This window comes from Trachurus japonicus, chromosome 11 (genome assembly GCF_045865225.1).
Source record: "Trachurus japonicus isolate A0001 chromosome 11, Traja_1.0".
Classification (NCBI taxonomy): Eukaryota; Metazoa; Chordata; class Actinopteri; order Carangiformes; family Carangidae; genus Trachurus; species Trachurus japonicus.
In genome coordinates, this window is record NC_140917.1 from 27,825,050 (window position 1) to 27,847,849 (window position 22,800).

At 42.3% G+C, this 22,800-nt stretch overlaps 1 protein-coding gene across 1 annotated transcript in view; it reads left to right on the plus strand.

The window, feature by feature from the left end:
* Positions 1–22,800, plus strand: part of rims3 (regulating synaptic membrane exocytosis 3) — a 34,392-nt gene that overhangs the window by 7,943 nt on the left and 3,649 nt on the right. Inside the window, exon 2 of the mRNA XM_085792176.1 lies at positions 5,706–6,038. Within this exon, the coding sequence (XP_085648302.1) occupies positions 5,774–6,038 (265 nt within the window). The 5' untranslated portion in view covers positions 5,706–5,773. The remainder of the gene's footprint in view (positions 1–5,705; positions 6,039–22,800) is intronic.

The following is a 22,800-nucleotide window of genomic DNA, read 5'->3' on the forward strand; positions in this document are numbered from 1 at the left end:
TGAGAGATCCATGAACTGCATTTTGAACCATTGAGGCATCATCCTATCACCACAGTAGTTCCAGTCAAACCCGTTTCCTTTCACACCATATCATCCTCTCCCTCTCCCCGTCTCGCTCTCTTTCTCACTCGCAACGGCAAAAAATAACTTAAAAAAGAAAATAGTGATGAACCTGCTGGGATACACTTGTTATTCAATGCTTTTAACTTCAAAGGCCACGGTTGTGCATTGAACCACAAATCCCAACCAGGTTCCCCACTTTTTGGTGTCCCCTGGAAACACTTGTGTTATGTGAATTTGTAAAGCATGTGTTGTCAAATTGATGATGATGATACTGAATTAACAGCACATTTGTGTATTTGCATGTTTGCTCAAGTTGCAGTGTGTTGAGCACTCAGAGCCACTGCAGTAAAAATGTATTTTAAAAAAAGTTGAAAGAATGAAAACAAGTTAGAACTGAGAGTAACCCTGATTTGACTGTTTATGGAAATTTGTTCAGATTTTTTTTTTTTTACTACAGTATGACTCACGTTGGATTCATGTTGTTTGTTTCCTGACAAGACACTAACACGTACAGTATCTCTTTACCATCTACTTTGCAGCTAAATTGTAGGTTAATTAAGAGAGCAGCAGTGGCAGTGCGGCCTGCATACCAGAGAGCAAGTTTAAAGAGACCATTAATGGACCGCTCAGCCATATCTAATTACAAGGTTGTGGCATTTGTGTTTATGGGAGAAACTGAAAGAGGAGATCATGTTTTCACTCCGGTGCTATTCTGCATCAGGTTACAAATAAATTACACTGACTGCAGAGAGTCGAGCTCTGCTGCCTGAAACACACTGAAGTTCATGCTTTTTGGTCCTGCTGTGTGCCAAGTGTTTTCTGCTAGAGAGTTTTGAATCAAAGCACACTCCAACCACTCAGGGTATTTGTCAGTGCCTGTTTAGCTTTCCCAGTTTTATCCGTGAAATATTAATATCAAACTATGTCCGTCTCTGCAGCCCCACTGAACGTTACATTTTTCCCTCAACCTCAGATCTGGATTTTTCTTGCTCTCAAACACTCAAAGAAATTAAGAGGCCAGATCTTACATAGCGGGGGTCGGCATTGGGAATGGGATGCTGTCAAGGTGCAGAGGAGGAGCTGGTGGTCACCAGGCTGCGTAGGGGGTGGGGTTTCAGTGGGGGTAGTTTGCTGACGGGAGGAGAAATAAATGAGCTCTGAGATGAGAAGTTAGAGAGCACAGAGACATATGGCAGGGGAGCTGTCTGGCACAGAGATGAAGATAGATGAGCTGCAGGTCTTCCTTCAGGTCCAGTAAAGCACTGTGTCGGGACTCGGGACAGGTGCACGGTGGCATCCTCAACAATGACACTACAATTTTTAGAGATTGAAAGACTTGTAAATACAGTTATGAGTTTATAGATTGTTTAAATCCAAACACTATTCATGTCAAGTACATAGAAATGCACTTACTGTAAGAAAAAGTAAGTGTGCTCTTTGGAATAATTTTCATGAGTTTGTCCTTAAACATGGTCTGATTTTTAATTTTTCTTAGCAAAATTACCATTATAAAAATATTTAAACTGGGAGCAAAGCCAGCTAAAGGTGTTAAGATGTTGAGTCCTCAGTCAAAAAAACCTGAAAATGATGTTTCAGTTGTTATTGAGGGGAAAATTCATTCCACCAAGGTATCTGTCCAGCTCATGATGCTCAGTAGAGTCTGGGTGATGCAGCAGGAAAACAACTCTACACATCAAAGTAAGCGTAACGCAGATTGACCTCAGAGAGCTGCTCACCCCAGACATCCTGAATACGTCTGAGCTGAAGCAGCTCTGTGAGAAGACTGGCCCGAGACTCCTCCTTTAACATTGTGCAGGTCTGATCAGCAGCTACTGCAAAAGCTCGTTTGAGATTATCTCTGCCAGAGGAGGCTTGACGAATCATTAAATCCAAGACTTCATTCACTTTTTCCACCAGCACTTTGAATATTTACTGGATATATTCAGTAAAGACACATAAATGATCATGTTTGTGTGAAAACCACTGACAAGGCAGCATCATTCCCCATGTCAAATATAATATTAAGACTTGATTTATAAGCTATGGAGTACAACACATGAGATAAGAAACTCTTGAAAAACTGAGAAATGTTCTCTTCAAAGGGAAATGCAAAAACTGCAGTAACCTAAAATTGTAATTTCAATCTTTTTCTTCACAGAGTCTTGTGCTTAAGAACAAGTAGGCTACTTTCTGATTAAAATATAAATATCAAAAGATGTAACATACTAAAACCAGTGTCCTCATATACCTTAACAGGAAAATAGGTCATCTCTCAACTTCTCTGAACTTAACCAAAAATGTGTTTTTTTTTTACAGTATATTCTGAGTTAGACACTTTCATATGTATGCAGTAATTTAAAAAATCTTTCTGGCAGCTCTACTAAAATTGGCCCATGTGTTTTTATAGTAGGCTCTAGCCTATGGAAACTGTACTGTGTAAAAAAAAACAGCTCGGGGTTTTATAGGAGGGGTTATGTGCGGGACAATTTCTTAAGGTCCTCTCCCATCACAGTGAGGTTACTAGGCAACCAGCTGAGACTTCTGAAGGGGCTGGTAGGCGGATTTTGTTAGTTATGGACAGAGCCAGCTTAGTTATTCCCCCCTGCTCCCAGTCTTTATCCTATGTGACGCTCAGCTAACTGTCTCTGTTTGGCTGTATGGCTTCATAGCACAAGGAAAGAAAACTCACACAATCTTGAACTGTTCCTTTAACTGGATGAATCTCTTTATGTCAAACTCGCAACTAAGCAAAAAAATCTTCAGCTTGGCAGATATGAAACCAGAACACTTATCAATGTCACTTGACAGTGTAGCTCTCCTCCGGGTGAAACACATATATAGAGTAGACTACACTTCAGTTCCTCCACACCCACAGTTGAGTTCACACACAAACGCACACACACAGGATCTCATCATTAAGAGGAGAAGAGAAATGGATGCATGTCTCAGTTGTTGACACTATCAGTGTCATATTCTTTTCCTCCTCTTGCTTCCACTCCGTTATTTCTCACAGATCGGGCCCCAGCTTCCTGCAGTATTTTTCTCTGTGTCCATTCATTATGAAGCATCCCCTCCACCCACGTCTCTCCCCCCGTCCTCTTTCTTCCCTCACTCGTTCCTCTCTACGTCCTCATTGCTCACTTGTTCTCCTCTGTCTTTGTGCCTCTCTGTTCATCTCCCTTCTCTCACAGCCCCCTCTATCCCTCCCCTATCCTCATTTTCTCTTGCTCTGCTTGCTGTGCGTTCAAAGTACAGAGGCCCCCCCCCAGAGACCCGGAGAGGACTGCACATAGGCTGGAATAGAAATCAGAGGGAGAGCAGGGAAGAGAGGAAAGGGGAATAAGAGAAGGGAAGAAAACCAGGGCATATACACTCACCTGAATTTTAAGGCCCTACCTCCCCCATCTCATTTTTCTTTTGCGCTCAGTCCCCTTTACCAGTCATAACAAATATCCCTACAGCAGCAAAGCATGCAATCATCCACTTTCTTCTCCTTCCAATTATTAGAGTTTGGTTTCATTACAAAATTACAAAATGAAAAACATTTTGCTACATCAGTTTATAGCTCTTTAATAACAGCTATTGTGGTAAGACTAAATGCATTGCTTCAAGAAGTGCCGGTCAGCAGTTTTCAGTTTTGCAAGCATAAAGGCTTCATGATTGTGTAAGTGTGACAAAACAGGGCGATGATGCTGATTTACTGAGACATCAGAAGCATGGGGCATTTACATTAGAGTCTTAACTTCTAAACATGTAAATTCACTGTACTTGATGTTTTATTTATGCTTCCCAGCTATGGCAGTAAGTGTTTTAGTAGCATAAAGAATTTGTACATCCTTCCCTGTGATCTCTGGTGGAGTGCAGTATGTAAAATTAATGTATTTCAGCGGGATGCTGCTGGCTGGTTGGTCATTTGGTTTGCACTTTGATCCCAGACTATAATGTATTTTTGGTGGACTACTAAAACTATTTATTGTGATTCATGGTCCCCAGATGTTGAATCCTACAAATTTGGTCTTTCCCTGATCATTAGTCATCAGTTTGCCCCAAATTTTGGCTAATGACCAAATACTTGTGTAATGCCTCCAGCCTTGGCTGTATTAATGTCAATTAGTAGTTACTTACATGGTTACTTGCTAAGGTCAGGATGCTGGCAAACATGATTGTGAGCGTGGCTAGCATTAGCATGTAGCTGAACCCCCACTATACAATCTCTCAGGTTGGAGAAGCTTCGTCCAGTTGAAATTATCATGCATGCTGTTTTCAGGGTGATGAAACTTGTTTACCACCTGAACTGAACTTGGCATCAAGAAAATATATGAAGTAGATTCTGAGACATCAAAATACTGCATTGCTGTACTTTCTGCGTAAAGGAAAAAAGCAAGTAGAAAAAACAACAACAAAAAAAAAGGATAGCAGGGGCCGTAATGATAAACCAAGAGGGAAAGCAGGTGGAAAGGTAAGCTGTATGGAAGAGGAGCAGTGGATAAAGGGAATATTAAAAAGGAGCATGGAAGCATGATGTTGGACACAGTGCCTCTACATATTTCATGTGCCCTTGGGCTGTCGGTTTAGCCTCAGTATAATCATTCTGATGTTAAGAGTGAGAGAAGTAAAGGTGAGAAGGAAAGGAGTGAAGGGGAGAAGACCGAAAGAAAGACAGAGATGCTGAATAATAATAGCCAATCTTTTTACTGAAGACATCCTCACATTATTGACAGTGGGAAAAGCTCTGTGTAAACACTTGGAATTAAAAATTGCCGAACTCTGTTTAGCAGCTTCAGTTTCAGGCTGCCGGTTTTGTTCATGCCGGCTCTCTGTCATGCTGTCATGGCTCACTGGGACTCCCTGAATAGAACAGTTGTTGTTGTTGTTTTTAGTTTTTAGCAACACCTGTGCGTTTCCCTCTATGATAATTCAAAATGCTCGCTACGAGAGGCCTATAGTGAGCGTGTGAACCTCTGCAAGCGAAGGCTGCTGCTCCATCCATTAGTTGGGCATTACAAAGTTTATCAAAGTTCAGCGAGTGTACGCGCACACTCGGGTATCCTCTGAGGATACGGCCAGCCAGTGGTGATTTGAGCTGCAGAGTTTATCATCTGTCGCTGTTTAAGGTCAGACACAAAATAAGATTCTGAAAAAAAGAACACACGAGACAAATACCAGCTGACAGGGTCACCCCTCAACAGCAGGCCAGCCCTGACATTTGTATGTGTTTGTGTATGTGTTTGTGCGTGCGTGTGCGAATGGAGATATTTCTTAACTCGCTCGAACACTCTGCTGCCATCTGCACCGTCCTCGCCGGCTGACCTTTGTGTTCTTTGTTTTCTCACTTCGCGGAACCATTGGAGATCAGAGCGACTTTTCGGGGCTTTTCACTTTTTATTTGGCTTCCGTAGGGGAGAAAGTCATTTCTGCTGCCGCTGCAATAAGTGGAGAATTTAATTGAAAACTTAACTGTGAACGTTGAAATTTAAACTGTGTCCTTCAGCCCTGGAGAGCTCCTGCAGCTGTAAGACACGCTGTTATACTGAATTTCATCAGACACACTGCACATCAAGGCGTCCTTTTCATTTGAGCTGCTCTACTCCACTTCTGCCCTCACCTTATCGTCTTTTCTTGTCCTCTCTCCTTCTTTTTACCTCAGCCCCCGGTCCAACTGTCCGGCCCTCCCCTCCCAGCCCATCGGCGCCTCCAGTCCAGCGGGACCATGATGCTCAGCAGCTCTGTGGAGGTACCCAGCCCGGGCGGGCTGAGCGGCCTCAGCGGGCTGAGTGCGGCCGCCCGGAACGTGGTGCGCTCCTCCAGCATCTCGGGGGCCATGTACAGCCTGGAGAAGAGTCCCGGCAGCGGGGGCCCGGACACCGGATCTTTGGCTGGCAACAAGAAGCGGCGCTCCAGTCTGGGTGCCAAGATGGTGGCCATTGTGGGGTTGTCGCAGTGGAGCAAGAGCACACAACAGCTCAACCAGCAAGGTCAGTTTACAGTTTGGCACAGTTGTGTTGGGTGTAAACTCTGAAATAGACTTTTCCCCACTCTTCTACATTTCTTGATTTCATTTCTGCCTTTTCATTACTTCTGTATGCAAATGTTCTTACATCCAATTCTCTTTATCCCAAGATATTTGTCCTTTTTCTCCCTTTTCCCTATTGTCACACATTCAGCTAGGTCAATAAGACTTCAAACTCTCTTTGTTCCTTCTCCTTCTCTTTCTCCCCCTCTCCCGTTCTCCTCAGCTTCCACAGAGTCACTCTCCCATGTCCTCTTCTCTCTCCTTGGCCTCACTTTGCTTTTGTCTCCTTAAGCCTTGTTACTGAAGTTTGTGGATATCAATCATCTCTTTGGAACTGGGTTTAGATTTCAAGCTGCAAATCATATTTTATTTCCAAATGTAGACTGAATCTTTAACGGGTCAGATATTTTCCAGTAGTCACCTTTATCCTCCCACCTTGGTTTAACATTAGAAAATGTTCCATGTACCTTTTTTTTTTTTTTTTGAATTATTAAATGCTTTCCCATTGCAGTTGAATTGTTAGTCAGATTAATACTGATCTGACACAACAGTGATTGCTTTAGTCTTTGCACAATAACATTAGCATAATCCAGTCCAAAGGGTTTTTGGTAGTGCACTGCCTCAGTTTTAATACCTATAATATCTTATTCAACAACCTCTCAGTGGCTTTACCTTTTGTGGCATTATCATTGTAATGAGTCCTTTTTAAAAGGTTGCAACACCGTTGTGAGCGTCATTGTGTGCTGAACTCTGAAGTGGGTTTTCTGCAGTAGCAGCTAGTCTGCTCATTGGCTGTATGGCAATGATAGTGGCATTATGTTCTAATAAGTCTCCTGTAGGGCATAATTACAGATACTGTGCAGCAGCAACAGAAGTCTTTCCCACTTTGCCCCTCAGCGGCAAACACAAACCCACTCACTCCTAGCGGGAAATAGGAAAAACATGTCACACACTGAGGCTTGGTAAAGGCCAGGGGGCAGGGCCAGGAGGGGCAGGGGAAGCCACTCATTTCAATGCAGTGAATATTTTCTCCATTCTTCTGTCTGCCGATAACAAACATGTTGTTCATCCCTCTACATCCGTCTGAGCACATTCTGTTTCTCCTTCCAGAACACTGAACTGTAACCTTTACAGAACAGCGTGTCCATGACTGCACATGTATTTCTGCTTCCCTGCGCATGTTGTGTGTCTTAATTCTGTAAAAACGTTGAGCCGTATTGCTAAAGGTCTATTGCAAGGCTTTCTTCTTCATGTTTAGTGAGCTGGATACCATTGAAAATGTATCAACACTAGTACCGTCAGACTACCTTTTTGTACCGATACCAGAATTATACTTTTCTGTTTATTAAGTATTAGTCGTATGCAAATATTATTTTATTTGAAAACTTGATTATTGGTTTTAACTATGTACGTTTTATCTTTGTTTTGGTTATTTTAGGTTTTAAACACCTGATTTAAAACTATTGGCAGATAATTAAGAACAAAAAGGACTGGTAACTACAGCATAAAATGACACTACCGAAGAGTCAAAGGTGACACAGTCAAGTGTAAGGGCCACTATCAAACAAAGCATCACAATTAAAGGGATAATTCAACATTTTGTCAAATTGGCCCATTGCCATAATCCCTATAGTCATAGCAGTAAGTTTGTTACCTTTATTTGTCGGTGCAAGCTATTTTTAGAACGGCGGAGCAGAGCCGCGAGCTGCTCAGAGCTACGCTATGGAGGCTAATGGGATTTCTTGGTTTCCCTCATCAAACTCATCAAATACACAATCCAACAACTCCAAAACGCTCTTGCAGACAAGTTGTGACCTGCACATTCACCACTTTATGAGATAACAGAATGTTACCAGACAGAATTGTTTCAGAGGTAAATTCATGCAGAACCGCTGATGTGCGTTGCCTTCAGCGACAGTTTTTCAGCAAGCAGTCTCTGTATTTACCTCGAAAACAACTCTGTCTGGTAACGTTCTGTTATTATCTCATAGTGTGGTGAATGTGCAGGTCACAACTTGTCCACGAGAGCATTTTGGAGTTGTTAGATTGTGTATTTGATGAGTTTGATCAGGGAAACCAAGAAATCCCATTAGCCTCCATAGCTTAGCTCTGAGTGGCCTGCTGCTCCGCTCCGCCATTCTAAAAATAGCTTACACCGACAATTAAAGGTAACGAACCTACTGCTATGACTATAGTGATTATGGCAATGGGCCAATTTGCCAAAATGTTGAACTATCCCTTTAACATGAAACTGTGACTGAAACTACATGCATAATGTTATGTCTTGATACTGAAGGACAATGAGATTGCAATCTTAAAAAATAGATGACAAAAAAATCATTCAAACTATAAATGATTGGTTCAGTTTACACTGACTACACGTACCAGTAACTCATATTTTGATATTCGTTGTTGAATTAACAAATGAACTAGCCTAGAAATCTAGACGCACCCTAGCGGCAGCAAAAATATTTGCTCCGTAGGTGGGTCTAGAAACGAGCCATAGGAATTTTTTGAGTCTCGAACACCGATTGTGTTCACCAATCACAGCGCTCTATCTGTTTAGAGAGTCGTTGGGCGGGCTTGACGCGATGGCGACATACATTTTAATTGGCTTGTCAGGCTAACGACATCCTGCTCTTTGCTCTGATTTGTCGTAGCGCTACCCTATTGCGTGCAGAGGCAGTTTGAAAGACAGTCTTCATCCCGCCCCCTGGATTGAGCTGAGGTCTACCGGTCGTTTCCAGACTATACATTTTAGTGATATAGTCTGGCTTGTCAGGCTACAAATGAACAGTATTTGGTGGTATCTCATCACGATCTACAGCACAAGGACTTTGTCTGAATAAAACTGTTCAGAAATATAAAAGTCATGATTTTAATAAGAAAAATGTTTTAACAAAGAATACCAAGGATTTCACAAAGCACTGGGCTCCAACAATAGCCCAGCGAGGGAAAGAGTCCTTGTTCTAGGAATTCAGCATGTTCATCTTCCGAATACATCCCATCCTCATCTTTTCTGGCCTCAAGACAACACACAAAGCAACTCTGTCCTCATCTCACCGAGATGAATCTTCAATATAATTTCAATCCCATTGGTTCTTTATCCGACTGTGACAGAGGCAGATGTAACACGAGCAGACAGGCTTGTTCTAGTCTCTCGCCCTCACATCTGTGAATTGAGGTCATCAAAGATAAGTGAGAGGGAACATTTGGGAGGACCATTGATGAAAACATCACAAAAAAATCTAAAATGATAATGAAAGTGTGAGTTTACTCCAAACATGCTCCCATGCTCTAACATGGTCACCTTATTGCTAATAGAGAGGTCGATACACACTCCTTCACATGCACACATAGTCACCTAAATTATCTAGTATCATTACCTGTTTTTGGCATCACACACACACATATACACACAGATGCATATTATGCACACAAAGAGCTCAGCACGCTCAGGCACAGCTGACACTTGTCTGACACAGGCTGAGCTGTCGATATTTTCACCACAGGGGCTTTCATGTCTCTGTGTATGTGGTGATGAGGAGAGCACAATGGAGGAGAAAGTGTGGATGAGGAGGCTAGGAGGGGCTGAGGATGTGGAGAAGAGGAAGGGGAGACGAGGGGTGTGTCTAAATTTAGATGTTCAGCTGCCAGAGGAACACGTCGCGCCTGGAACAAAATCACAGTATCATGCACTGCTTCCTCTTCTTCCATCCACACCGTATCTCTCCTTACGATAGCAGCACCGTCCTCAGCTCACCCTAACCCACCTGCCCCATCGTTTCCTCTTGCACAACAGGTAATGTGACGCAGAACTAAGATACACTGCCCGTCCAAATAAAAAAATCACACACTAATAATATTTTGTTGGACCGCCTTTAGCTTTGATTACGGCACGCATTCGCTGTGGCATCGTTTCAATAAGCTTCTGCAATGTCACATAATATTTCCATCCATAGTTGCATACATTTTTCAAAGATTCTCAGTGGAGTTGAGGTCTGGACTCTGTGGTCACATTGGACCACATTTCTTCCTTGAAGATGATGGTTCCCCACTTTCCTTCCAGTTTTTAATAATGTGTTGGACAGTTCTTGACCCAATTTTAGTAGTCTCAGAAATCTCCTTAGATGTTTTATTTGCTTGATGCCAATAATTGGACCCTTCTGAAACAGATTAACATCTTTTCCACCACCACAGGATGTGTCTTCTGACATGGTTGTTTATGAAATGAGACTGTATCAGTTAGGGTTAAATAAGTTATTGCCAGCTGAACCATAATCATCCATGCAGTGATTATCCAATGGGAGGCTCTTACCTGTTAGTGTAGTTAAATCCAAGTGGTGACTTTTTTTTTGGATGGCCAGTGTATAACTTAACAGCAGCAGCCACGATCCTGCACTCATCAGCAAAACGTGACCAATCCAACATTTACTATTCTACTCCATATAGTTAATGCATTCAGGTAGTTATGATATACAGTAGTGAGACACTGCTGCGATTTCTTTAAAAATTAAAATGCGAGGGCAGTGGTAGTCAGCAGCACCTGAATGAAAATCTTTCTAGAAGTACATTTTACAGTGTTTTTTAACAAAGTATGGACACAGCACATATTTAAAGGAGCTGTTTGTGGCCAGCATTGGCTTTAGCAGCTCTATGCTGACCAGTCCAGAAGAAACATGATGAGTTCAGCATCAAACCTCAGTCTCTTACTTGCCAACAACTGTCTCCAGCAGTGGACAGCAATGCTAATGTTAACGTCTCCAACGCTAACATACTAATCAGCTTACCCTGATTTTTGAAACTATTTTTAAAAATTTGAAATAAAAAAGAATGACTAATAAAATAAAGACTAGTGAAGGACTGCGGGTGGGTGAATGAATGAATGAATGTTTTATCAAATCAATAGATATTGATCAACATCCCAGCATCTGATCTGATTTTATTTTACAAATGTCAAGCTTGTGTTATTTATGTAATTTCTCCACATAAAATTCATCCAGTATAAAAATGATAATATCACCATATTGGGAATTGGCCTTAACAGCTTCACTAAGTTAAGCTCAGATAAGCTCAGGGAAAAATAATGTTGTTTGCTCAGTGACCCAGTGAGACCAAAGTGGGCTACACTAATCTTTTTTCTCTACCTCATAATTTACACCAGCTAGAGGTGAAAAGTGGATTGCATATAATTAGGCAGGTGAGTCAGGCTGACAGACTGACTGACAGACGGGTACACAACACACACAGACGAACAGACAAGTGACACACAAACATTCCTCCCTGCTTGGTCAGGTTCGATTAGGCTCCTCTGCAGCCTCCTTCCTGGCGTTCATTAATGGCCCAATCTGGCCAGCTGTCAGTGCTCCATGTTCCCAGTGACAAATGCATTGATTGGCTGACGGAGTAGGCCAGCCCAGGTGCTGACCCCCTGCTCCACTTGGTTGGTCACCTAATAGCCAACAAGCCATTGGTTGAATTGGTCCTCAGAGAAGAGGGGACGTATGGGGGAAGTGATGTAGGATTTTAGATGGGAAGTAGGACAAAAAAAAATAAAAAATGGAAACAAATTAACAAAACCATTGCAAACTGATCATCTGATTGTCTTTTGATTGACTTTGATTGACCTTACATCATTTTAAAGGCTTCAGTAATCCACCGTCTAGTGAATAAAATTAAAAGTGGTTCGTTTTTTCTGATTAATAAAACACACATGAAAGGACAAAAGAAAATGAAAGGGGGATATAGATTGATTGGGACACAAAGATGTAAAAGAAAAAAAAAGAGATAAAGTGAAGGGAGACAGGAGAAGGATATGTCAGTGTGTCACCATTAAAGTGCTATTAGGAGGTAATGTGTTTATGGTGTTGTTATTGTGTCAGAGTTTCTGCAGGGTATGTTCCAGCCAGTGCTCCATTTTGTGAATTGGATCTAGTCAGTTTCTTTCTACGTAGTTAACAATCAGCTGAATGGGTCCTGGTAAGATCTTATGCAAGCAACGTAATGTTTTTTGTAGACGTGGCCGAGCAAGAATTGGTTGTGATTTTTATAATGACATCATTTCCAAACCAAAAACAACCAGTGATCAGTGTTTCCTGGAAAGTAGGTGTGTTAAAGTTCTTATAAAGCCTTTCTCATTCAACAGTCTTAGTGGGCTTGCCTCTTTGGGAACTTTGATTACTGTTCAGTAATCTTGCCAACTGCAGTCGTCATCATTAGCAGTACAACAGCACAATCTGCTCACAACTTCAGTATGATCAGTTCCACAGGGTTCATGTTTTCATACATAAATGAAACTATCACTCACTTCATCTTTTTTGTGCCCTGTTGAGGAAAGACTAAACTTTGGAGAACATGGTCCAGGTGGTACGTCCTCATCTCACTGACATGGTTTTTCATTAGGTGGATTCTTGGTGCACCCCTGTCTTCCATCAGTCTTTCACCACAGGTGGTCGAACAAACACTTGAGACCCCTCCTACATGACAACAATCTACTGATGGCAGTTCTTGGTACTGTCTAAAACAGAAACATCATTATAAGGTGGTGGTGTTAGTGCCACACCCATCTAACTTGTGTCTCTCAGACAGACAAACTTGAAACAAACTATAACTGTCTATAATTGGTTTGAGGGCAGAATGTGAAGAGAATAGAGAAGATGTGTCAACTGAGTGATGGATTCTTTGTCTGAAATAGGACAAGGACATTTTGAAAGACGGTAACCTTGTCAACATTATCATGCAGCAGCTGAGACCTCGGACAGTTTTAAGTGTTAATGGGTGCCATTTAATTGTGCCTTCTGGTGTTTCCAAACAGAGGTTTGTAACTTTAAGAGGTCAGTGCTTTGCTCTTCACATTTATTTAACATGAACAATTCATTTTACAGCTCCAATCCATTTTTTCTAGCATTCCTCTGTGCCACAAAACACCCCAACATCTCTAGGCCAGATGAATAGCCACCTGACCAACCTCTGTGCTTACCTGCCAAAGATAACCTTGTGAATTTAGGCATTCATGGCTTTGCACAATAGAGATGTGTAACACCAATTAAGATGCAGACAGCAGAGAGGACAAGTTTAGGTGGTAGCTACGTGCTACGCAACAGTGATGTATAGGGTGTTTGTCCATATTTAGATCCCACTAGATCTTTGATTCAGGCTATTTGCATGCACTCCTAGATATAATGCATGTTTTTCTTCCATAATGCATCTCGATTTTTCCATTCATAGCCCTGACTCCCACTGTCATTGTCTCATTATTCGTGGTTTTGTAACAGGCGAGTGTTGGGGATGGCATTTTGGTTCTGTCTGTGTGCTATTTATTACCTGCTATTATTAGTACCAGTGAGGAGAACACATGCGCACACACATACACACATACACATACACACAAACACAAACGGTTTCCCAGGTTTAATGGGTGAGTCACTCTTCTGCTGAACACGGTCTTAGCTCCTGAGCAGGTTTATCCATGACTGTGAAAACAGAGCTAGTAGAGCAGCTCCCAGTACACTGTCAGTCTGCATGGAGGGACGTGGCATGTACAGAAACAAGCGCCACTGATGAGATGCAGTGCACCAGGAGACTTAGATTAAAGGAAACCAGGCATGGATGTGTGTCTGTTTTTTGTGTGTTCTTGGTGAGCGTCCCAGTCTAAGGATTCAGCTCCAAGCCACCTCCCCCAGCTTATATATACAGTATATCCGTGTGTGGCTGTGGCTGTGTGTGTGTGTGTGCGCGTGCATGTTTAGTGTGTTTGGCTATAGTGCACATTCACACTCAATCACCTCACTCTTTTCTGCTCCATTTAGCTCTCTCAGCCCACTCAACACCCATCCTCTTCTTTTCTCAACCTTGCTTTTCAGTTTCTTTAAATATTCTCTATTTAAATCTTTTTTTCTCTCTGCGTGTTTATTTCTGTGATGCTGGAGCTACTGTTGGAAGTACACCAGAGACACAGAAAAGAAACAGAGACAGAGCAGCAAGAATGTGTGTCTGACACAGGAAGAGAATGCGCTTCAGTTTGCTTAATAAATTGATTCCAACTTTGTTCTGAGACCAAGAGCAGCCACATTTCTGTGTTGCACACTTGTACACAAATTACTCGGAGCTGGCTGACAACAACTCTCACTCTAACCTAGGGAGGGAATCTTCGTGAAGGAGCTTTTGCCATTGTCAGTAATGTTAAACCAATTTTCCGCTCCTCTGTTTTATTTTGTCTTTCAATAAATGAACCCAGGTGTTTCTGTTTTCATTTTACTTGCCTATATAAATCTATTTAAAAAACTGTGAATCTGTGGCACCAACTACAGTAAGTTTTGTTTCTCTTTGTAGAGTTATCATAATTGGCATTAATCTCCCTGTTCTCTCATCATTGTCAATGGAGGACAGTGGGTGTAGCCAATAGACTGTATAAAGAATGAACGTAGCCCCCGTGACGTCACCCATTGGTTTGGGGGAGTCTGTTTTGTGCTCCTACTATGGCATTTGAACTGCGCCATCTTGGATTTTAGTGGGAGTCTACTTCCATATTTGGAGAGGTGCGGCGGTTTGCCGGCCGAGAACCCGCCCACTGAACTCGAAGCAATTAGCGGTCGGTAACTGTCTGTGAACCTGTCACTACGTAACGACGCCCTCATTTATGTACGAATTTGAAGCCTAAACAACACTAAAACGGTTGTGGTACAAAAAAATTCACCCCCCCCCGCCCCCACAGTGTTCACGGAGGTGGAAACTATCGGTAGACACCAAAAAAATAAAATGTACCAGGCTGTAAATATGTTTTTTTAAGCTGTAAAGTCTGCTGTTTTAACATGGGGGTCAATGGGGAGTTGCTCACTTTCGGTCTCAGCCCCCAGTGGCCGCCGGAGAACTGCAGCTTTTTGAACGCGGAAGTGGTCTTCACTTGTAGAACCCACAACTCCCCCCTTGGTGTAGCCTAGTGTGGTGCTATTGTGTTTGTGCTTGTTTAGTTCATTGGCTCGTGTTTTTGGTATAATCTTCATAGCTAGCAGTCCTTGTTGGCCTAAAGCAAACTAAATGCAATATAAACACGCTGCTATTGAATAGTTGTTTTTCTCTACCAGGGCCTGCCTTTTGGGGGAGCAAGCATTAACATATGTGACTGTTGCATTTCTTTGGCCAACATTAAAGGGACAACGAGGAGTTTTGGAAAAGCAAAGCGTTTTCACACTACATCTATGAGCCTCCGCGCACACCGTAGAATTCTTCGACCGGCGCAAGACGGACTCATGTTTTCATTCATCAAGAATTAAAGTCAGAGGTTCAAAGAGGTTCAGTTACCGTCGTAGTCCCGACCATAAACTGCAATACGGCGGCGTTATTCTCATGAGCGTCCACGAAACCGAAGTTTCCACCATTAATTAAAATAACAAAATAACGATAGAGACAAAACGATATATTTATCGAAAATGGGCCCATTAACAAGTGTGGGTAACGTAGATTCATCCACATTAACGTGAGACTTTTTTAGAACCAAATCATAACTCCTCGTTGTCCCTTTAAAGCACAGTTCCTGTAACCACTAATGCAAAGGAGCATTGCTGACACTGTATATCTGTGACTGTTGACAGCATTACTTCAATCAGTTTATCTGTAGTATACGTTAAAAGTCCTGAATACTTGCAATGGGGACGTTTGCCTCCCCACTCTGAGATAACTCTGCAGGACAGGCTGATGTGATGCAGAGCGGAGATAGCTACAGTATGAATAACATTACTTAGTGTCTGTTTCTATCCCAAAATAAGTTTTTTTAAAAATTGCTGGGTTATCTGTTTTAGACAGTCTGCCACCAACCCAGGCACAGTTCTCCAAAATAATTCTACTTGATGATACACTGAACGTACTGTATGATTTTGTGGGATATTAAAGTAATTGTTTTGGCAGGAGGAAGAAACCCAACACAAAAAAGTCCACTGACTAGTATGTCCACTGTTTAAAACTGCCAGCCTATGCATGTGTTTAGACTGTCTTACAGTGGACCAGAGAATAGTCCTCGCATTTTAGTACTCGGGGTGTTTTTGGGGTGACTCACTCATGCCCTACTTCTAGCTCCATTTCTGAGTCACAGCTAGGAAACACACTTAAGGAATTTTGGCAGAGACATTTTGGAAAGCTTACGGTGATCGGATCCTTCGAGGGAAAACTCACCCCTCAAGAGAAATTCTTACACATCAAGACAACTCAGAAAAAAGGCCTGTGAACAAAAAATGAGCAACAGTGGATAAAAAAAGCTAAGAATTGCTAGAATAGTAAGAGTGGGAGCTGTTGAATCTCTGCAGCATCTGAACTATATGGTACAGTTGAACTGTCCTGTCATAATAATAGCTATTCCACTAGATGACTACACATGATGGCTATTCATATCCACTGTGACTAATCAAAAAAAAAAAAATCCTCCTTGTGTCCTCCGAGCTGCTATTTCAGGTGAGACTGCCGCTCTGTTTTCTCCCTCACCTCACCTCCCTGCTCCACCACCTCATCCTTCTTTTGAAGCGTATTGAGTCACTGGCTCTCCTGACACATACAAACTGAAACCCTACTCATGTCTCTAAAAGCTTTCTCTTCCCCCACCGGTGCTTTTAGAGGCGACCAAACACCAGCTAAGCTGACCGGCGATCACTTTCTCTCCCTCTCTGTTTCTTATCTCTCCGCTTGCCATACTGCCTCATCGCACTCTTTGTGTCTCTCCCCGCTCACTGACATCTTAATTTTCTCTCTCCTTTATCTCTCCTCCCTTCATCTCCATTCCATTTGCTCTCACTTTCACTCAGGGCTTCTATCATGTTTTCTCAATCTCACCCCACAGTCTTCTCCATCCTCTGTGCTCTATTTTTAGCCAGACAGAATGGTGAACCATTCGACTGAGAATCTGTCTCTCTCTCTGCCTGTACATACCTACTGCCGGTATGCATGTTTATGTTTGTGTGTAGCTTCTACATATCAAACAACACCTCTCCACCAGGTGTTAACGTATCTGAGTTTCAAAGCACTGCTCATAAAATCTGTTGCAACCTTTATATTCAAAGGAATTGCTCGACATTTTGGGAAATTCACTTGTTTTTCTGTCTTGCCGAGAGTTGGGCGAGAAGATCAATACCACTCTTGTGTCTCTATGATAAATATGATGCTCCAGCCAGACTGGAAGCAGGGAGAAACATGAAGCCTGGCTCTGTTCAAAGGCAACAAAATCCACCAGCCAGAACCAGTGATTTTGAACACACTTAAACAGAAAGTACACAGACCTGCATAGCAGCAACACAACACATGCACCCAACAGTACCTTCTCATACAAAGTTTCTAAATCAGTTTTAAGGCACAGGGAAGCTGCTGCATTAGTTTACTTCAGTTCTTGTTTACCTTTTACACCAGTTAATTTCTCGTCTTGTAAATCAGAGAGAGCACATATCAGTTGTTGAGATCATTTATTTTCTCCTCATTGTTCGACAATTTGTCTGGGGAATTTTCTTGACCTCAGTGTAATTTTCTTCACACAAAGGAGAATTGTTGGAACAGTTAAATTAGATCAGCAGAATTTCGATTTAATTCGTGTTGAGAGATCTTGTTAAGGCGAACCTTTATTTTGTAACGTACGTCTTGCTGGGTAAGTTAGTGGAAAATTATGTTTGGTACTTTATGCAATTGAATGTTTTTGTGAGCTACATAAACATTTTGTTAGTTTCATCTGTTCTTCTCATCTGTTTCTTCCCTATAAATCGTTTGGCTGCAGAGTTGAGTAATAAAGAGGAAATTACATCTGAATTAGATTACTCTTTTCCTCATTGTAATTAATTGTCATGAGACAGAAGCCTGTGTGGCATATTAACTCTCTGACAGACATCCTGCCATACATGAAGATTTTAGATTTCAACAAATCATTTCCCATGCAACGTGATGCTGTGACAGGCTAATCGCCTCAAACTGACCACTCCCTGGCTTAGGCCTGAGCTGTTAATGTGATTCTCTCACACACGCATTCACACAACACAGGAGATTACTTCAGTTTGACTCACATGCATTATCATTGAACACAGAAGAACACTTGGCATACCAGGCAACACTTAGCTCTGCGCCACATTTATTTGCTTTTGTTCACTGTTATTGTTGAGTAAGTGTCTGAAAAGTTGACTGTTGGCAGAGTCTGGTTAAACGGTTGAATTATAATGAAAATGGTTTGAGGAAGAACACAAATACACACTCATCCAGACATAAACACAACTAAATCTTCACACACTGTCATTTAGAAACCATGTTCATTAACCAGTCTATGGTTTATTGCAACAGTGGTTCCCCTCACACTGATTATGTCCTAAAAGTAACAGTTTGATATTTTGAAAAATATGCACATTCATTTTCTCACTAACAGATAGACAATAATATAAAACTCTCACTCTATAAAGCTAGAACCAGTCTGGGTTAGCCTGGCTTAGCATAAAGACTGGAAACAGGAGGAAACAGCTAGCCTGGCTCTTTTTAATGGCATACATACCTGCACCGCTTAAGCATAAATGTTGCAGTTATTAAAGTGCTACTTAGTTTAGTTGGGTTTATTATTACAGGACAGTGTACAATACCATTAATCAATTGTAGATCAACGAAGAGATGGTTGTACCAGATTTAGCCTCTAGGGCTAACTTCCATCTGCAGTCCCAACATAAAACTCACAATACAAATCACAACAAAATACAGATCGCAAGAAAATACAGATCACAGTAAAATACAGGAGGCATCTGATCTGTTCATGTGAACCTTGGCAAGAAAACAAGTGATTTCCAAAATCAACTTCAACTGTTACTTTAACACATCAGTTTAAATGTGTGAGTGTGTGGTGGCAACCATCCGATCCACAAACTGTCGTCAGATTCAAATTCTGCCATTGAGTGACATCACTTCTAACCCAGTTAAGCCACGCCCACTTCGAAGTAGTGAAAAAGTAGGGGAGAAAAAACCCCAAACCATTCATGTAGAAGACCATCACACATTAAGATGCCACCTGAGAGTATTTTTCAACGTCCTCTTACCCTTTCTACCCTTCTAGCTGAAATATGACTTTGTACTGTGGTGGTGTGTGTCTCCCATGGGTTGATGGACCCTCTAGCAAAGAACAATGAGCTGACTTTTCAAACATAGTTAATGTGTTTACAGGGGTATATTATGTTTTAACCAAGGATGTCCTGGGGGGTAAAACCATTAAACTTCATCTACATAAGTTTTTAATTAGAGGAGTAGGGTTTTAAATTATTGCTGTTGTTTGAAATTTCAAGTGTCTGCCATAAACAGTCACGTTAAACAGCGAACAGTCAAGGTTGTAGGCTCTGCATGATAATCATAGTCTAGTATCTGTATACTATATATACACTGACTCAATCTTGCGTAACTGTGTGATACATGATTACAGCTATGAATCACAGTTTTATATAAGTTCCTGTCTTAAGCTTCTACCTTGAATCTTCCTTTTGTCCAAATTTAGCAGGGGTCCGACATACCACAACAGATCTTTCATGTCCAACACCCATGCTTGGTTACTGTTGCTATGCATGGTAGATCGTTGCCGTCACCGGTGCATCCAATAGGCATGTCGGCGCAGCCAGGGAGTCTAAAAACAGCATTGTGTATTACAGCATATAATGAGAAAGGCTTCATCAGTGTTCTCTCCAAATGTCAGAGCAGCTTTAATGATCTACTGAGCACACACACACACACACACACAGAGAGACGCACAGAAGCTATACTCTATGTGTGAGTGTGCGTGCAGTCACAGTGTGTGGCTCTTTTCTGCATTGTTGGCGTTTTCTGTAATCCCACCTTTCTTTATTTCCCTCTCTGCTATTAATTCTCTCTGCTGAAGCTATTAATTCTTTCCAACCCCACCACTTCACTCCCTCTTCCATCCTAATCTTCCACCCTGTAACTCGATCTTGCCTTATCATGATTATAAAACATGTGGCTTGCATAAGTAGCTCCATTGGTTTTTACACGCAATAAGAAAGTTTTGAGTGTGCGATTGCTTCCCCCGGCCGCGCATTTCTGTGAGATTTGTTACTTCAGGGACGAAGTATTACTCATCACAGTGAAGCCAACAGGAGACACTTTAACAGGAAGCCCTCTCCTGTAGCACAGTGAAGCACAACAGCTTATATAATGTTGTTATTTTAGCTGCTAAAATGGCATATGTCAGGCTACCTCTAATTACGTCTTCCAGGATGTGTGTATGTTTGATGTTGCCGCTGTATAATAAAAGTTCATTCATCAGAGAGACAGAGGAGAAAATTAACTAAATATTTTAGATGGGATGGACCTGGAAAAGAGATGGGAGCTGTGAGATAAAGATGGACACGGGCCAAAAACTAGAGGACTACCACAGAGGATGAAATGAAAGTGACGGTGATTTGGAAAGGCAGTCAAATCAAACAGAAAAAAAAGGAATCGGTGCTGAGGGGAGAGTGTGTGTATAGAAGAAGGGGGGAGAAGAGATAAGAAAAAGATCGCGAGCAAACAAAGAGCTGGAGATGAAGAGCAGCAATAAAGAAGAAAGAGGAGTGTAGGGAGATCAGATTTAAAGACAGCGCTGGCTGATTAAGGAACGAGACCAGTGGAGAGGACAATATGAGCGAAGAAAGACCCAGTTAGAGGGGAAAAGCTTATGAGCGAACATGCCGGCCGGGGCTCTTGGTGCAATGCAGACGGCATTGCCATGGAAACGAATGGAGGGAAAGCGCAGACGAGGAGGAGGGGATTAGATAGGAAGGAAGAGATGACTGCTTTGCACTGTGGGGAGAGGTGGGAGGGGGCTGTTTTGACGAGAGGGGAGGGGCCGGCTGACAAATGAGCAACAAGTGTGGATATGAAGTTAAATGAATAGCTGCTTGATAGTTGAAGGATTGGCTTATCTGGAGATGTCCCGCTCAGTTTCACCTTCAGCCCAGACACATTCCAACACCACGAGATGTAGGTCACACACTGATATTTGAATAATGATTTCAAACTGTCATATTGTTGAACCTCCGGCCCGCGGGGTCCCGTTACTGTCGGCTACTTTAGTCTGCTCGGCTTTCAGAGTAATGTTGCCACCATAAATTCTTCTTTTTTCTTTTTTTTTTTTGTAAAGTGATGGTGGGGATGAGCCTGTCGCCATGGCGCCAGTTGTCTCAGGTGGCATTGTCTGGGTCCAGATCCGAGGGCGGGGGTTGTCATGGCAGCAAGAGTTTGTCTGGGTGTGACGCTGCACACAGAGACACACACGTCGTCTTCGCGGCACACACAAACACACTCGTCTGTTGGAAATAGTCTTGGCTACAGGATTAAAAATAGAAGGCAGCAGGAGGCAGCGCCCTCTCCTCGTCTCCAGCGCCCCTGGGACCCCATCATCCTCATCTTCCTCTTCACTCCCGTCTCCTCAACGCTGACATCTACTTGACATCTTCCTTTCTCTGAGACACTCGGTCCCCCCCGTTAGATCTGCTCCTTACAGGCCCCGCCCCTCAAAGTCTCATCAAGTGGCTTTGTTTGCTCTCTGTTTATCTCCATAGTGATATGGTGATGTGGGGTGTCTGCGGTTGTCATGGTGACAAGAGGGGCACGGCGAGGATGCTTAATGAGCTTGGAGTCGCTCAGGCTAATGAAGTGGGACGGCTGTACCTGGGTGTGCGCTCAACTAGCAACAATGAGAGAGACTGCTTGTTAAAAGTCTCCTCTGGTGACTTCACCGCACCGTTTCCACTATCTGGGCTCCCATACAGGAGTGATGTATGGGTTTCTACAGCAACCATGGCTGCAGTCATAATGAGCTGTGCAGATGCAGCACTAAAACAGGAAGTTCACCAGTTTCCTTGACTAGTGGTTTACTCTCAAATTAACAAGTTCAACAAAAGGGAAATCTGACTTTTTTTTTAAAGAATCAGGTTTAAAATCTATGCTTGCCCAGAAAGCGCCAATCAAAGGGGAGACCCACAAATTGGGTCTTTTATAAAGCAAGCCTTACTGACACAACCGGCGCACACACAGCCTCTCTCATCCTCCCATCTGCCTGAGCCGTCACCCTATAGCCCAGACTGCTTCCATGCACACACTGTGTGAAAGTGTAAATGTTGCTCGAAGGTGTGAAAGTACAAACAAACACCAGTGCTGTCTAATGTCAGCATGACATGTCTCTACAGATTATTCTTTTAGCTTGGCTTTGAGATTTTCAAATGTTATTGTTTACAGTCGTGGACAGTAGAGAGAAAAAAAGTGTTTCTTTCCCTTCTATTAAATATTTCCTTCAATGTAAACCTCAGCAAGCATCCTCCTGTAGTGTACTCAATCAGTGTAATGTAGTGTAAATGTGATTAATGACTCCTGTGTGCACTGATAATAGGCCTGGAACTAATGATTATTTTTCACTCATTTCGTTCATTAATATGTGGATTTTTTTTCTTGATTAATCTGTTAATTATTTTGTCTATGAAATGAAATGTGGAAAAAATTCCTAGAGCCCAAGGCCTGCACTGACATGATGCCTTTTTACACTCTGAGAACGGATAACCTTGCAAAAATGAGCGCTAGGCGGGATAAGGGAGTCACTGGTAAAACTGCGTGAGCGCTCAACCTCAGATGTCACATCCTGAACCCAAATCACCTACGACTTTGAACTCGGCACGTCAAGCTACAGTGTGTCATTACAAGGGATGATGCCCTGAAAGCTTCTTCTGGGGTTAGCAGCTCTCCAG